The 15447-nt window shown below is 41.9% G+C and overlaps 1 protein-coding gene across 6 annotated transcripts; it reads right to left on the bottom strand.

Moving 5' to 3' along the window:
* Positions 1–75: 75 nt before the first annotated feature.
* On the bottom strand, positions 76–15274 carry LOC116434284 (uncharacterized). Of its 6 annotated transcripts, none has more exons than XM_031992990.2 (11): positions 14951–15274; positions 13901–14071; positions 13438–13827; positions 13000–13352; positions 12151–12910; positions 11911–12019; positions 10822–10950; positions 2110–10690; positions 1254–1417; positions 967–1021; positions 76–897 (listed from the first exon to the last, which is right to left on the bottom strand). In XM_031992990.2, exons 2-11 carry the CDS (start codon positions 14063–14065, stop codon positions 873–875), a joined length of 10731 nt encoding a protein of 3576 aa, XP_031848850.2. In that variant the 5' UTR covers positions 14066–14071; positions 14951–15274; the 3' UTR covers positions 76–872. The 6 variants fall into 6 exon arrangements, 5 of the variants coding, with proteins under 5 accessions (XP_031848850.2, XP_031848845.2, XP_031848857.2 ...); XM_031992985.2 differs by lacking the exon at positions 14951–15274 and adding an exon at positions 14850–14939; XM_031992997.2 differs by lacking the exon at positions 14951–15274 and adding an exon at positions 14850–14939 and having other exon boundaries at positions 11953–12019.
* Between the last annotated feature and the right edge of the window lie 173 nt (positions 15275–15447).

The following is a 15447-nucleotide window of genomic DNA, read 5'->3' as shown; positions in this document are numbered from 1 at the left end:
CTTCGGACTGTTCCGAAAATCGGAAAGGAGAGAGAATCAGTTTGACAATAAAAGAACACGTCCGATGAAGAAATATTTCGTCTTATAATTTATTTATTCGCCGACGCTTACTTTTCTCTGTACAAAATTTCGTGGAAATAGAAAGTTCGAATCAATATGGTCAAAGAATAACGGACAATTACGGCACCACCATCGATGGACAAAGTTGCTACAGTGAACATACTGTATCAGTTGTTGCGACGAGACAGAGTTCCTCTCGAACAGCTCTCGTTTCCCTTTCCAATGGAAAACCATCGGAAGACGGCCAAGTCGCAGAAACACAATTTTACGCGAACAGATTGCAACGCAACGATTACGAGAACGTGAAAGAGTAATCATCGGAGCAAACACACCTCCTGGGTATCGGTCCGATACCCGGGAAACATCTTACAATATTAACAGTACTCGTAGCTAATAAAATAACTGAAATATACAGTTTTCTCCAAGGCAATTCTTCGTTCAGTGCACCTAAAAACGATGGCTATACAACGATTATGATACAAATGAAGTCGTCTCCTCGGCACTCTCTTCTGACCCGAAGAGGAGAGACTTCCGGTTTAGATGCCTAGGAAAGCAGGACTCCGTTACCATCGCTCGGAAATGTCACGGCGAAAATACAAATACTTTTTCAATCCCCTTCGGCGGGGCGAGCGTAACTCGACGCAAGTATGGCCACCCGCAACGATAAACTCGACCAAGACGTTGCTACACAGCAAATGCATTTATCATGTCCGGCCTAGTCTAATTACAGGAATTGTCTTGGCAGTTGGCACTTGGCAGGAATGTATCCAGAAGGCAAGGAGGATGTCCACTTCACCGATGTCAGAAGCCCATCACATGTGTACCACCTTTGGCGTGCTATAAGAAAACCATAGGACACGTGAAACAAAAGTCTTTCAAGTTGAATAACATTCAAATTAGACTCACCTTTTTCCCCACAGCCAGTTCAGTAAAACACTCGATTGACTCTGAACATCCCTAGCTGTAAGCAGATTTATTTTACGTTAGAATCATTTCTCTTCTTCCTTAAAGTTAAGCTAAATATTAATAATTTGCATGTTCCAAAAAAATGGAAATACGTCTTAACTAAAAGAGGGATAGGCACTAGAGATATCACCTAGGTAAAAAGCAAAAATCAAAGAGTATTCACAGAAAAATGTACGGAAAATAAAGATATTGATAGAACATCGTGTTTAACGTTTGATGATACATACATAGTGTATAATTCGCATTGACGAGCCTGGCAGCTGCTTCTGGGGGCAAAGTACTTAGGACGTCTTTGTGCGCTAGCAAAGACATTTGCTGCGTGTGCCTCAATTCTCGTTCATCCCTCAATCGCACGTCTTTCGCATGGCTCACCGTGTGCAACTGTGACAGCCTAGAGAGCAAACTAGCTTTTACAGTAAAACTAGGGGCGTGTGCGCTACTGGTCAAACATTAACACGTTCCTTTAACGACAATTTGCTGATTTTTCTGTTGCACCGAGTTTTAACTTTAAACACTTCACTTTTCATAAGTAATACCGGTTTATCAGTGGATCAAAATGGAAGACAATGGAAACAGAAAAAGAATCAAATGTTCTTGCCAACGTGAACGTGTTAAATTGAATCTATTCATATGATACAAGCAAACAAATCTAAAGGAAAAATTGATTCGCACATATTAAAACATATATACATATATACCAAACCTCTGTGCCTGTAAAATTCAGGACGGAACTCCAAAATTTTGTTCTAACTGAAACATTTACATCTTGGGGAAATTCTGCCGGAGCTTCGAGTGTTTGTAAAACATGTGGGTTTACGGAGTAGAGGATGGATCAACTGGTAAAGCTTGTTTCGTGGTCTCCTACATACTAAGCAAATTCGGATATTAAGTAGTCTTTAAACAGTGCAACGTGGAAAGCTACAGAGTACCATTTTACAAACAGAATTCAATGTTTCACAATGACTGGAATTTCATTTATAGAAAACAGTTGTTTATAGAGGAATGAGTGAAAGGAACAACCTCGAAAATAATCTGGACTCGAGATTCTGATGACAAGTTAACCGGAACACGAAGAATACGTACTTCAGAGCAAGAGTCTCCTTGTCTTCTCCAATCGGAGCATCGATGGCTTCTTTGGCAATCTCGACTGGTCCTTCGGACTTCGAAGGCGAGGGATGTTCCACATGCGGTTCAGTTGTTCCAGAGATAGAAGGTTCTTGCGTGAGACTCAAATCGGGATTGCTTCCTTTCCTCAGCTCCTCGTTCACCCTGATAGCGTTCGACAGGCGCAGCTGCAGGGTGTCCCTTTCTTCCAGCAGCTGCATCAACTCGTGCGTCAGCTCCTCGCATCTAACGTCTCGTTGGTGGAGCATGTACAGAGCAAGATCCAGTTCCTGCGAGGTCGACGTACTGTTCTGTTCGCTCGAAGCCTCTGGGTTCCGCACCGCGGAAGTGTCCATGATGGAAACGTCTTTCTTCAGCACGTTCTGGATCATCTCGTACTCCTTCACTTTATCTTCCAGGAGTGTCTTCAGCGAATTTATTTCAGTCTCCCTGGCCTCCAGCGTGTTCTTCAGGTCCCTCAGCTGCTTCTGTTCTTCGTCGAAGAGGGCCGAGAGCTCCTCGATGCGCACTTCTTTCTCGTGGATCTGCACCTTCAAGTTATGAAGCTCCGCGTCTTTGGTGATGCTCAGCTCGGCCAATCTGCGCTCCTTCTCCGCCAGGTCCGCGTTCACCTGTACGATCAGCTCCTCTTTCTGGTGTAGATCGTCCGTTAATCTCTGTCCCACCGTGGACGAGTCCTCCAGCTGCTTCCTCAGGTTCTCGATGTCTCTGTCTCTCAACTGCAACTCGCTCAGAATGTTTCTGTTCTCGATGGACAGCCTTTCCTTTACCTCGTTGATCTCCATCTCCTTCTCTCTCAGCTTCTGCTCTAGGAATTCTTGCGCCTGCACTCGCACCTGCTCCTTCTCCACGCTCAGCTTCTCTATGGCGTTCCTGGTCTCCTCCGACAGCCTCTCGAGCTCCCGCAGCTGAGACACTTCCTGCTCCAGTCCGATGATGATCGTTTTAAGATGCTGAATCTCCTGCTCCTTGGCGTACAGTTCTGCGGTCAGCCTCTGCACCATCTCGCGTAGCTCGAAGTCGTCGGACTGCGGCTCCATGCTGGCCTGCAAGGACAACTGCGAGTCCTTCTCGGCTATTACGTACTTCAGCTCGTTGATCTCTTGCTCTTTGGTGTGCAACTCGTTCTGCAGCCTCACGATCTCCTCCTGGTCCTCCGCGGACCTCCGACTTTTCGCGGACATGCTCGCCTCCTCTTTGGACACTAATTCCTCCCGACACGGTGCCTCCATTCGTTGCGTCAGAGCATCGAGTTGTTTGTCCTTCTCCGCGATTCGCAGCTCCGCCGTTCTTAGAGCAGCCTCCAGTTCAGCTCTTTCGTTGTACAGGACGTTCATCTTGTCTTGCATCTCTTGTAGTATACTGGGATACGTATTCTCGTCTAAAATGTGCTTCAGATTGTCGATTTCGCCCTGCTTTCTATCCAGCTCGGCTTGCATAGCGTCGATTGTGCGCTGCAGACTTTGAGTGTCGTCGGCCATCCTGAACACGGGCAAACCGTCTATCTCAGACGGACTCTGACGGGGTGCAGCTGACAGCCTCTCCAGTTCCATTTGCTTCTCAGCCAGTGCTCGATTGCTCGCCTCCAGTGAAGACACCGTGTCGTTCAAGCTCTGCCTAGCTTCGTTCAAAGTGTCGTTGGCAGCCTCTAATTCCAAACTCAAATGATTAATCTGCTCGGTTTTCTGCAGCAGCTCGTTTCTCAACGCGTCAGCCTTTTGCACTTCTGCGCGAAGTTCGTTCATCTCTGCTCTGTCCTTCTCCAAACTCGCCATACACGTCGCAGTTTCCTGGGTGGAATTTCTGAGCGCTGTCTCCGTCTCGACCAGAGAAGCTTTCGTCACCTCAAGATCGTGCTCTAAACTTTGGACACGCGAAACGTAATCTTGCACGCTACTGGACAACGCTTCAGTCTCGTTCAAACGCTTCTGCAAGTCTCCGACAGCTTCCATGTACTCTTTGTTCTGAACGGAGAGCACTCGAACCGTCTCCTCGTTCTCGGACACCTGTGACTCTTTAACGGACAATTGTTCCTTCAACGAAGTCAGACTCTGCTGAAGAGATTCTTGGATCGATTCCTTCTCCGCTAACTCGCTCCTCAGACGTTCCAGTTCCTGCCTCTGAGCCTCGAACTGGCCAGTACTGCTCTCCTTCTCCAGCAAACAGTTGTTCGCTGTCGCCTCCAATGCGGATATCCTCTCGGTAAGCTGACGGACCTCTTTCTCTTTCTTCTCGATCTCGATCGCGTGCTTCTGCACCAGCTCCTGGGTGGCCTGACTCACCAGAGCGCTGACCATCTCCACGCTCTGCTGTTGGACGACCTCGTTCTCCTTGTCGAGCAAGGATTTCTTCAAGCTCTCCACTTGCTGCCTCTTCTCGGCAAGCTCCAAGTTCAACTGCTGCATCGAATCCTGCAGCTGCATTTTCACGCCCTCGTGGTCCACGTACTGTCTCTGCAGTTCCTGTTTCAAATCCGCCACCTCCTGTATCCTGACGTTCAGCAGTTCAGTCACTTCCGCCATCGACGCGCTCATACCGGACAGTTGCTTCTCCGAAGAGGCCACTAAAGCGGAGCAATGATCTTCCAGCCTCGCTTTCTCCTTAAGAGCTTCCTCCAAGCTCTGCTGCAAGCTGTTCCCGTTCGCTTCGGACGCTTCGATCTGTCGGAGGAGATCGGCGATCTTCGCTTCCAGGTTGCTGATCTTCTCGAACGTCTCCTCCTTTAGAAAATCGGCGTTCTGCCTCATCACCGAGACCTGATCGTTAGCGTCCATTAAGCTTTGCTCGTACTGCTTCCTCAGTAACTCGTACTCCTCCCGAGTCTTGCTCAGCATGCCCTGCAGCTCCGAGATCTTCTTGTTCAGGTCGTCCACGATCTGAATGGATTCGTTCTCGTCCGCCGTCCGTTTCGACTCCAAGGCGGACAGCTTGTTCTTCAGTTCGCCCAAAACCTGCTGCAGCTGTTCGTTCTCCGTCGCCAGCGCTTCCATCTCGTCCTTGAGGTCGTCGACCTCGTCTTTGTACTTCTTGCACCGGGCCTCCAAGTCCTCGCCGTCCACGGATCTCTTCGGCCGATCGACCGGTTTAGCCTCTTCCAGCGGAGCAACGCTGCCCTCGTTTCGGGAAGCGTCGCTCTCTTCGACGACGGCTGCGCCCTCCTGCAACCGCCTGTCCAGCGTCTCGACCTTGTCCGACAGCTCCTTGTTCCGTATACGCAGCACCTCCATGTCCATGTCCTGCCGCTCCTTCATCTCCATGTACCGCTCGTTCGCCGACAGCACGACGTCCAGACGTTTCGTCAGCGCCTCCTTCTCCGCGGCCATGCTCTTCTGCTCCTCCCTGTTCTCGTTCAACGCTTTCTCCAGCCTGCTGATCTGAGACTTCAGCTCCTCCTCTATGGCGGAGTCGAGCTCGTAGAAGTCGCTCGTCGACTTCTGGATCTTCAACTGCTGCTGAAGATTCTCCACCTGCACTTTGTACTCCTTCAGCTTCTTTATCATCTTGCCGCTCCGCAGCTGGACATGCTTGTTCTCCTCCGTCAGCTTGTCCCTCTCCTTCTCCAAGTCCTTGATCCGATCCTCGAGATCCTCCATCTTCGCCTGCAATTGGATCTCCGTGCTGGGAATTAGAGCGGTGACCTGCTGCTCGCCGGCCAATTCCGCGTCTTCCGGGTTCCAGCCCCAGGTCTCCTCGTCGACGTTCAGCTTCTCGGTGGATCCAGTGTCCCAAGTGTCGGAGGGGGTCGTTTCTTTAAGATTGTCGGTGGTCGTCTTCGAAGTATCCGAATCCGCGCGAGTTGCCAAGGACTCCTCTGCGAACGCCGACTCTTTGGCGAACGAGTCGGCAACGGCGGTCGTTCTGGCCGCGGTTTCGCGAGCGTCTTCCAAAGCTCGCGTCAAATTAGCCGCTAGTTCTTTCGCCTCGTCCCTCTCGCGCGCCGTTCTCTCGATCTCCGCCTGCAGACGTTTCCCAATTTCGTTGGCGTCCTTCAGCTCCTCCAGCGACCTGGACAAGTCGCTCATCTGCAACTGCAGCAAGTCCCTCTCCTTGGTGATGTTCGAGACGCGGGCTTCCAAGTCTTGTATCAGTTCCGAATCAGTCGAATTTCCTAATTGCCCTTCCAAGTCGGCCATCCGGAGCTTGTACGATTCCAATAAAGCGGTCTGCTGGTCGCGTTCCGAGGACAACTTCTCTATAGACCCCATCGCTTGTCTTATCTGCAACATATAATTCTGCATCTCGTCGTTCAACGACTCCACCTCCCTCTTCGACTCGGTCAGAAATTCTTCCGCTCTCTCATGATTCGTCTGCGCCACGTGCAACTCCTTCCTCGAGGTTTCCCTCTCCTCTATCATCTGCTTCTGCAGATCGTTGATCTCTTGCGTGAGGTTCGAGCATTGCGCCTCCTTCTCGTTCAACAACGCTTGGAGTTTCAGCACTTCCGAGTCGTCCAGAGGACTGGGACCAAAGGAGGACGCCGCACCGAAGATTTTCGACGCGTCGAACAACTGAGGCGCGTTGTCGGCTTCGTTGGTAGGGAAATCGAAAGTCGGGGATTCCTTCTTAATCGTCGATTTCTCAAACCGTTCACTTTGATTCTGATAAGTCTCCAACTCGATCTTTAGGTCCTCTATTGTCCTCTCGCACGCAGCCTTGTCAGCCTTCAAGGACTCTATTTCCTGCTCGACGTTGCTCTTCATGTCTTCCAGCTGTTTCTCCGCTTGTATTCGCTGCTCCCCTTCGGACATCAGTAACGCAGTCTGAGAGCTTAACTGCTCTTCCAGCAGATCGGCGCGCTCTCGAACAGCCTGCATCTCTTGGTGAACGTTCAACAACTTCGCTTCACTGTCCTCGCATTTCTTCAGTAAATCGGAGTTCAACGAATCAACGTTCTCCAGCTTCTCCGTGTTCAATCTAGTCTCCTGCAAGGCCTGCTCCGCCGCCATTATCTTCTCCTCTAACGAAGTCTTCGCGGATTGCAAACCTTCGATCGCCTCTGCTAAGTCTTTGTTCTGTTTCGAAGCTTCTTCCAATTTCACTTTGACCTCCTCGTTGCTCGACACTAGGGCATTATATTGGAACAAGAGATCGTTGTACGGATCCTCCAACGACCTGTTCCGCATAGCGGTTTGATTCATCATGTCGTTGTACCTGAGCGACTCTCGCATTTGCACGAAATTACCAATTGAGTTAGCCAACTCGTTGTCCAAGTTCTCGATCTCCGCTTCTCGCTCCTGCAGTTTCGCCTCCAACGCTTGCACCACGGTCTGACATTGCTCGCAATGATTGCAGTGCTGCGAGTCGGAAATTTTCGCGTCCTCCTCGACGGCTTCTTCGTCGACCGTTTGAGTGGTGGCCGTCACGGAACTGACTGCTTCCCTCTGCATCTGTTCCAGCAACACTCTCCGCTGTTCCGATTCCTTCTCCACGTTCTCCAGCTTCTCGCTAATCTGAGTTTGCTTCGACGACAGTAAAGCGTTCTCGGCTATCAGATTCTTTATCAAGGCAAGCTGCTCAACGTACTCCGCTTCCATCACCTGCATTCGCACGCTGAGCTCCCTAGCCTTTTCCTTCACCTCGTCCAGCTCCACTTGCTTGTGCTCGTTCTCCTTTGCAATCTGCTCCCTGTAGCCCTCGTACTCCAAGGTTACATCCTGCTTCATATTCCTCTCGGCGGCGAGCTCGCTCGCCGAGGAATCCAAGTCAGCCCGCAACTTTACGATCTCCTCCTCCATCTCAGTGAACTGTTGCGCGAGCAACGACATTTTCTCCTTCGAATTGGACAAATCACTGGTGAGCTTGTCGACGTTCGCGAAAGCTTCCGCACTGTCGCTCCTCGCCTGAATTAACTTCTTCTCCAAGTCCGCTATTTGATTGTCCTTCTCGCGCATCGAAATCTCTACGTCCTGAATCTGCTTGTTTTTCGCTTCTTTCTCATCCTTCTCGGTTGTCCACTTCTCCTCGAGCTCTGTGACCCTGGTCTCGAGCTCTTGGCACACCGCTGATTTTTTCTTGAGGTTCGCTGCTATTTTCTTCATTTTCTCCAGCTGCATCTGTATTTTATCCTCTGAGTCTTTCAACTTCTGCTCCAACTCAGCAACTTTAACCTCCAAGGCGACTTTGATTTCCTCTGTTACGTTTTGCCCTACCAATCTCTGCTTCTCTAGCAGTTCGCTGTTCAGCATTTCGCACTCTTGTGTCTTGGATTGTAGATCCTTAATTAAGTTTTCGATTCTTTGGTTCTGCAGTTGCATATCCTCTGTGTGCTTCAGCTTCAACTGTTCTATCTGCTTGTACGCGCCCCTTAATTCGGCTTGCAAGTCGTCGACAAAGTTTGCATTGAGGTCTATAATGTTCTGTATCTCCCAAATACGCTTTTCGTCTTGTTCTTTAGCGTTCTTAAGATCTGCGATCTCTGCGTCCAAGCGTTCCTTCGTTACCAATAGCTGCGAACATTCTTGTTGCTTTTCGTTCAATCGTTGTTCAATGTCGTCGTTCTGTTGAGTCCATTTCTTCACTTCCTGTAATAAGTTATCGTTTTCTTTCGCGATAGCATTAATTCTATATTGAGCTTCGTCGAGTATCATATCCTTATTTTTTAATTGTTCCAATAATTCGTTATAGTCCTTCAAAGGTTTATATTCCTCCATCTTATTATTTAATTCGATAACATCTTTCCTCAGGGCAAATAGTTCTTCGTCTTTATTCCTTACTGCATTGTTAAGATCCAGAATTTCCTCGGACGATGACGACAACAAAGCGGCTTTCTCTTGAACTAACGTTTTAAAATTATTTAATTCGTCTTGTAAACTGTCTATTGCAATCATTTTATTTTGTAGTTCTGTGTATTTGGCGTGTAACTCCTGATCTTTCTCTTCAATGACTTCTTTCAAGTTAACAATTTCTCTCTCTTTTTCAGATATTGCTGCCAGCTTCTCTTGAATTTGTAACTCGTACGAACTAACGGTGTCTTGCAATTGTTGCTTCAACAAATTATTCTCCTCGTCTTTCATCTTTTTCTCTTCGATCAATACGCTACTCTCTTTCTCCAATCTATTAAACTCCTCTTCAATGGAGGCTTTTTCTATCAACAATCTGTTCACTTTCTCTTGCATCTCCTTCAATTCACTCTCGAGGCTCTCTATTTTCAGTTCAAACGCTTGATAATCGCTGACCTGCTTGTCTTTTTCTTCTAACTCCCTTTCTTGATTTTCAAGTTTATTTTCAAACTCGTCCGCCGCCCGATTTTCAGACTCTTTAGCAGATTTTTCGAGAAGAATTTCTACTTGTTCATTCAGTTGTTGTTTCTCTTTGAGCAATTTTCCTAATTTCTCAAGGAAGCCTGATTTATCATTGACAGGCTCTTCGGGCAACATTTGATTGATTTCTATGTATAATTCATCCTTCTCTGAATTTACAGTTGTCAGATCGCCTTTCAATTTCTCGTTAAATGTTTCAAGTTCCGACATTCTCAAAAGTATTTGCTCGTTTTCTTTTAATAAGTTCTCTATCCTCGATTTCAAATTATTTGTTTCGTGATCCTGAACGGTGACCTCGCGCGATTTTTCCAACTCATTGCGCAGTTCTTTTATCTCCTTTTCAAGGTGAACTTTCTCTTCTAATAATTCATCGATCTGTGTTGTAAAATCAATGTCCCTCTTTAATCTGTCAGAAGAATCCTCCGATTGAGTAACTGACATTTCTGCAGTTAAATTTTCAACTTGTTTCTGCAAATTAGTATTCTCTATTGTGACCTCTAATAATTGTGCTCTAAGATTAGACAATTCTACGAACTGATTATTATTTTCTTCCAATAAACTATCAACTTTTGATTTTACATCGATGTCCGATTTAGATTCCTTCCGACTAGACTCTAGGTGTTCCAACTGTTCTTCCAGTTTTGTAAGTTTAATTACCAACTCGCTATTTTCTTGTGTAAGGAGATCAATTTTCGTTACACTCTCGTTGTGCTCTGGGATACGTTCAAAAGATTCCGTTGAACCCGTATCGGACGATCCTTTTTCTTCCAGTCGACTCAACTTCATTGTCAAGTCAGAATTCTCTTGAGTCAATTGATCGATTTTCTTTAATAGTTCATTCTTGTCTGTATCGTGTATGGTTTCAAACGATTCTGTAGATCCTGCATGTGAATTTCCTTTCTCGTGAAGCTTGCTTAATTTATTAGTCAATTCGTTATTTTTCTGTAACAGATCCTCAACTTTCTTCAACAAGTCGCTTCTGTCTAATTCTTGTATTGCTTCAAACGACTCAGTAGAACCGGAATCGTAAGCTCCCTTCTCTTCCATCTTGCCTATCCTACTGTGCAGTTCAGTATTTTCCTGCGTTAAATCTTCTATCTGTCTTATTAATTTTGCGTGACTTTCTTCCTGCGAAGATTTGTTATCGTTCTCCAATTTTTGCATAGCTTCCAACTGTTCCTCAAATTCGACAACTTTCATTTCTGCGGTCACCCTAAGATTTTCAGATTCTGCATTTTCTGCCTCTAAAGATGAAATTTCTTGCTTTGCCATGTGAAGTTCTGTAATATATATTAAACACGCATCTGAGAGTAATTAATTTGACGTATTTATTATTCAAAATTCATAATTTCATATGCAATATATCGATTAATCTAAGAAGTGATACCAAGTGCATGATATAATCAATTACCTTGCATGAGATCCAATTTTTGATTCTCTAACGCGGCAATGGCCTCAATTTGCATTTGAATTTCTTTTGACTGATCGGAAACTTTACTTTCGAGGTAAACGATCTGTTCTTGCCAGTCTCCTGCTGAGGCTGTGCAAATTGTATAACATGCCAATGATGCGTATAATTGACATTATACATAATAAATATTAACGAATAGTAAGTGCAAAGCAAGCAACTTGAAAACATATAAAACTAGAAATTTTAAAACCACAATTCGACGTATGTTAATTATTTTTAAAGGATTAGTAGTTCTCTTATTTCGCAGTAAGCATGATGATTAGCTTTAAAACCATAATTCAGACAATTACACGATTATTTAAAGCAAATAAAAATCTGTTATGTCATTTGTTAATGTTGCACTGCATTAATGACATTTTGTCCTATAGCAGATGATTATTTCATATGATACTGTAATATATAAATAATATAATAATATCGGGTGAATGGTTTTAAGAAAATGAAAAATGATTTAATGCATTGTTCATGCAAGTAAGTTCATTATACTAATGATGAAATAATAATATGAATTGTAAAAACTTGTAATGTTATGTTCTAAGAAGTAAGTCTATTTCTACAAAATCAGAGTATAGCAAACTTTGACAAGTAAAGTAGGTACCATGTTACATTAAAATATTAAAATGTAATTCATGTACTATAATCGATTAGTATCTTGAACAAAGATTTAAAAAATTTAGTAAATATCTAATTATATAAGAAGATTCCATCACCAGAAATTGGCATATTTCTATCTGTTTCAATATCAATATTCCTTTGAAAGAATAAGCATCCCGAAATAAAAATATAAACAGTGTATTCCAAACTATGTAATTTCAACTTAATTTTTAAATAATATAATAAAAGTACTTTGTATGTATTATCCAAAATATATACATAGAGACTGGAATTTTTCTGCAGTAAGGATAATAGGGCTATGGATAACAAATTGCTTTGAGAATAATATAAACGGGTAATGCATTGCACGTACAATTGGTTACAAAACTAGAACAATGGAAACAGCAATGACAGAAGTTCTGTCCTGGTTCCTACCTTTAAGCTCGTCAAAGTCTACCAGATTCAGCTGAAGGTTACCTTTCTCCTCCTCTAGCAATGCCACTTGATTCGCCAATCTAACAAGTTCCGCATTTGTGTCTGATACCTAAATCAAAATATTCTCAAATGAAAAATACTTTATTCGCTTGTTATTTATACATCCATTTAGATATTCATCTCGTTTAAAATATTGAAAGATTACGTAAATGTAAACAATTAAAGAAAAAAATAGCTCACCATTTTGAAACCTTCCAATTGCTTTTGCAAATTCTTTACTTTAGTTTTATGTTGTGCTTTTATTTTTATCATGGTCTTATTCAAATCTTCTAATTCTTTTGTAAGTTTCGCTACTTTTTCGTCTTCGCTAACTGCATTCTCATCTGGTAATTTAGCCGCAATATCACTGTTTTCTTTTTCAAGTTTATGTACCAAATTTCTAAGGTCTGTAATTTTATTTACAAATTCTTCATTTTTCAATGTCAAGTCAGCTACTAGTTTTTGCAATTCTTCCTTAGATTCTTCTTCAAGAAGTTTATTAGATTGTTTTAATTCTTCTACTAAATTTTCAAGTTCAACTATTCTATTGTCTTTTTCTACCAAGGTGCTATTACCATGGCCAGACAAGTTCACAATTTTGTCTTGCAGCTCAACAATACTTTTTTGTAGGTCATATTTCTCATCTTGTAATTTTTTGTTACTGTGCTCCAATTTTTCTAATTTAAATTGCAGATCATCAACCGATGGATCTCTTTGTATTCCAATACCGGATTCCAGTTTAAATACTCGTTCGTTAGCTTCCGCCAATTTTAATTCATAATCTTGTAGTTGTTGAAGGAGGCTATCGTTTTTTGTTTTCAGTGAAGATTCTATAAGTACAAAATTTTCTTGCATTGATTTCATTGCTTCTTTAGTCTCTACCAACGTATCCATTGTGGAACGAGAGAAATCAGCACTCGCCGATTCAGCTAACTTTTGTTTATCAACTTCTTCTTCAAACCTATACACAAATAAAAAAGTTATTAATTATCAACATATGCTTCTTCAGTAAGGGTAAAATTATTTTTAAGAACAAATTTATTATATTACCGTTTAACCGATTCTTCTAATTCTGTTATTTTATTATCCCTTTCTTGTAATTGTGATAGAAGATTTTCATTTTTACTTTTTAACGATGTCTCCAAAAGTACAAAATGTTCCTGCATTGTTCGCATCTCATCTTTTGTATCTTCGAGAGTGTCCAATGTTGTTTTACCTTTCAAAGAAAGATCTGCAGACATAAGTGTAACTGCTTTTGTTTTAGATTCAATAACAGAGTCTTTCTCTTTTAAATTTTCTTGCAGATCTATAATAGTTGCTTCCAATTCTAGAATTTTATTACTAAGTTCCGAAATTTTGGATTCTTTTTCTCGAATGCTTTCAATTTGTATTGGTGACATTACCTACAATGAAAATTTTAAATATTAAAACAAAACATTTAATAAAAAATGTATCATCTGCAAGGAAAATAAGTTCTCCATCACTAACCTCTGATGTGATCACAACTGGTTTTATGCTTGTGATAGGTGGTTGATCTTTTTGTACATTTATTAATGCTAAGTCTGTGTTAGATACATCTTTTTCTTCTAGCTGTTGCCTGATAGCCTCTACCTTCTCTTCCACCGCTCGTTTAGTTTCAGTTCTCTCTTTGTTGCGCTGTTCAAATACTTTTCTGTCCTCAGCTAACTTCTTTTGGAGTAAAGTAGACTTTGCTTTTGCAGTTTTTGCCTGACTGATGTCATCAATAGTTTGTTCAGAAGTATCAGCCACAGTTGCATCGGATGTATGTGATTTATCTTTAGATGGAAATTTTCCTTCTTTGTTTTTACGTAACAATTTAGCTCTAGATTTAAGTTTAGAAAGCCGCCTAGCATATTCCTAAATCAGATTCACAGTTGTAGAGAATATTTCAAAGTTTTTCACTAAATGCTTATAAGGGAACTACAGATACCTGGACCTCCTCTTGTTTCTTTGAACTTGACTTGGGTTTTAACACAATGTCTTCAAGAGACTCTGCTTGACACTTTTCTTCTTCCAATTTCTCTTTCGTTTGCATCACAGAATCAGATGACTTCCCTTCTTCCTCTCCTGGTGGTTCTCCCGATGAGTCCCACATTGTTAACTGTATAATTAATATCAACAGAAGCCACTTCATTATAATTTATATTACATAAAAATAGACAATAAACTTCAGTGAATAAGAAATTATGAAGTCAATGGCAGTGAAAGTTTTTATAAAGTGATCAGACAGTGTGTCACCCACTGCTCTCATTTTCATAGACTAATTGGATGAAAGCTTGACTGAGGTAAACTAATTATATTACCCTTGTGTATACATATTGTAACAATATACATATATATACTTTACCTTGTGGCAGGTTTAATTCTTATAAAATAAGGTGTAAGCAAGAACCTTGTACTTTATCAAGAACATATAAAGCATATTAAGTAAAAGGAATTTTATTTCATTTACTTAAAAAAATACAAAACTCTATATATTTCATATAATAGTGAGTTTTAACTGAAACAGTTTTATTTACACACTATAAGAATTTTTTTTATATGCTAAATTAAGAATATTTTATATTATAGATATCCTGACAATACTATTATCAAATATCATCGTTATTATTATTATCACTATTATCAACAACATAATCCTATCATCAATAAATTGGAATTAATTTAAAAAATAACATTGGTAACAATATTATATTGACAATGTAATAAAGTTAACCTCAAAATGTTTTGACCCCGTCACAAGGGACGTGTATTACATTTAAATCAAGAAGTAAATTAACAGAATCGAAAAAACACATAAAACTTGAGAAACAATTTTGAACACGTAGCGAAATGACGTAATTCGCATTGTGGAAAAAATAGATTTTATGAATTTATACCATCGGAAACTGAACATCGCATGAAACCGAGCCAACTTCTACGATGATATGGTAGAAATGCAAAATTTCAGAAAAAGAAGTATTATTCAAAGTTCATTTACCTTTATTTATATTCCAGGAATTGTCAAGATGGAAACACGTCACAATTCGTGCACATAGTTTGCTAAAGAGCTTTCACCACTTACATTTCTTTATAATCCACTGTAAATGCATACATGTTCCTATTTAGCTTCAATTTTACAATAATCAAAAGAACTTTATAAATTATTGTACATAAATATTGTGCAATTCGTTGCTTTACACTTCGAAATGTAAAGTCTACATCACTCCTTTTACAGCCGGAAACAGTTGGACATTCTAAATGTGATGATGCTTCCACGACTTGTCGCCAGAGGTCTGTAGCTAGTCAGCAATTTTCACATGTTCTTGAACAAAATTTAAACTTCAAATTAAACTATTTTTCGTTTCTTCAAAGTCAATTTCATTAAACAAAGAGCATTTATCAATGAAGTGAACAAATTTCACAACAACCTCTTTGCATCCCTCTTTTTGTTATAACAGTTACTTATTTCGACATGCAAGAAAATTGTTATTCATT

The sequence above is a fragment of the Nomia melanderi genome, chromosome 10 (assembly GCF_051020985.1).
Source record: "Nomia melanderi isolate GNS246 chromosome 10, iyNomMela1, whole genome shotgun sequence".
Lineage (NCBI taxonomy): Eukaryota > Metazoa > Arthropoda > Insecta > Hymenoptera > Halictidae > Nomia > Nomia melanderi.
The sequence above is the reverse complement of the archived record's forward strand: the minus strand, read 5'-3'. Positions and strand labels throughout refer to the sequence as shown.

Bases quoted from the DNA above. Each gene is read 5' to 3' on its own strand.
- LOC116434284 (XM_031992982.2), bottom strand. From the start codon at position 14,104: ATGAAGTGGCTTCTGTTGATATTAATTATACAGTTAACAATGTGGGAC. The intron at 10,691-10,821 runs GTAATTGATTAT...TATATATTACAG, and splicing joins AAAATTGGATCTCATGCAAG to AACTTCACATGGCAAAGCAA. The intron at 1,418-2,109 runs GTACGTATTCTT...TTTGCTCTCTAG, and splicing joins AAGGAGACTCTTGCTCTGAA to GCTGTCACAGTTGCACACGG.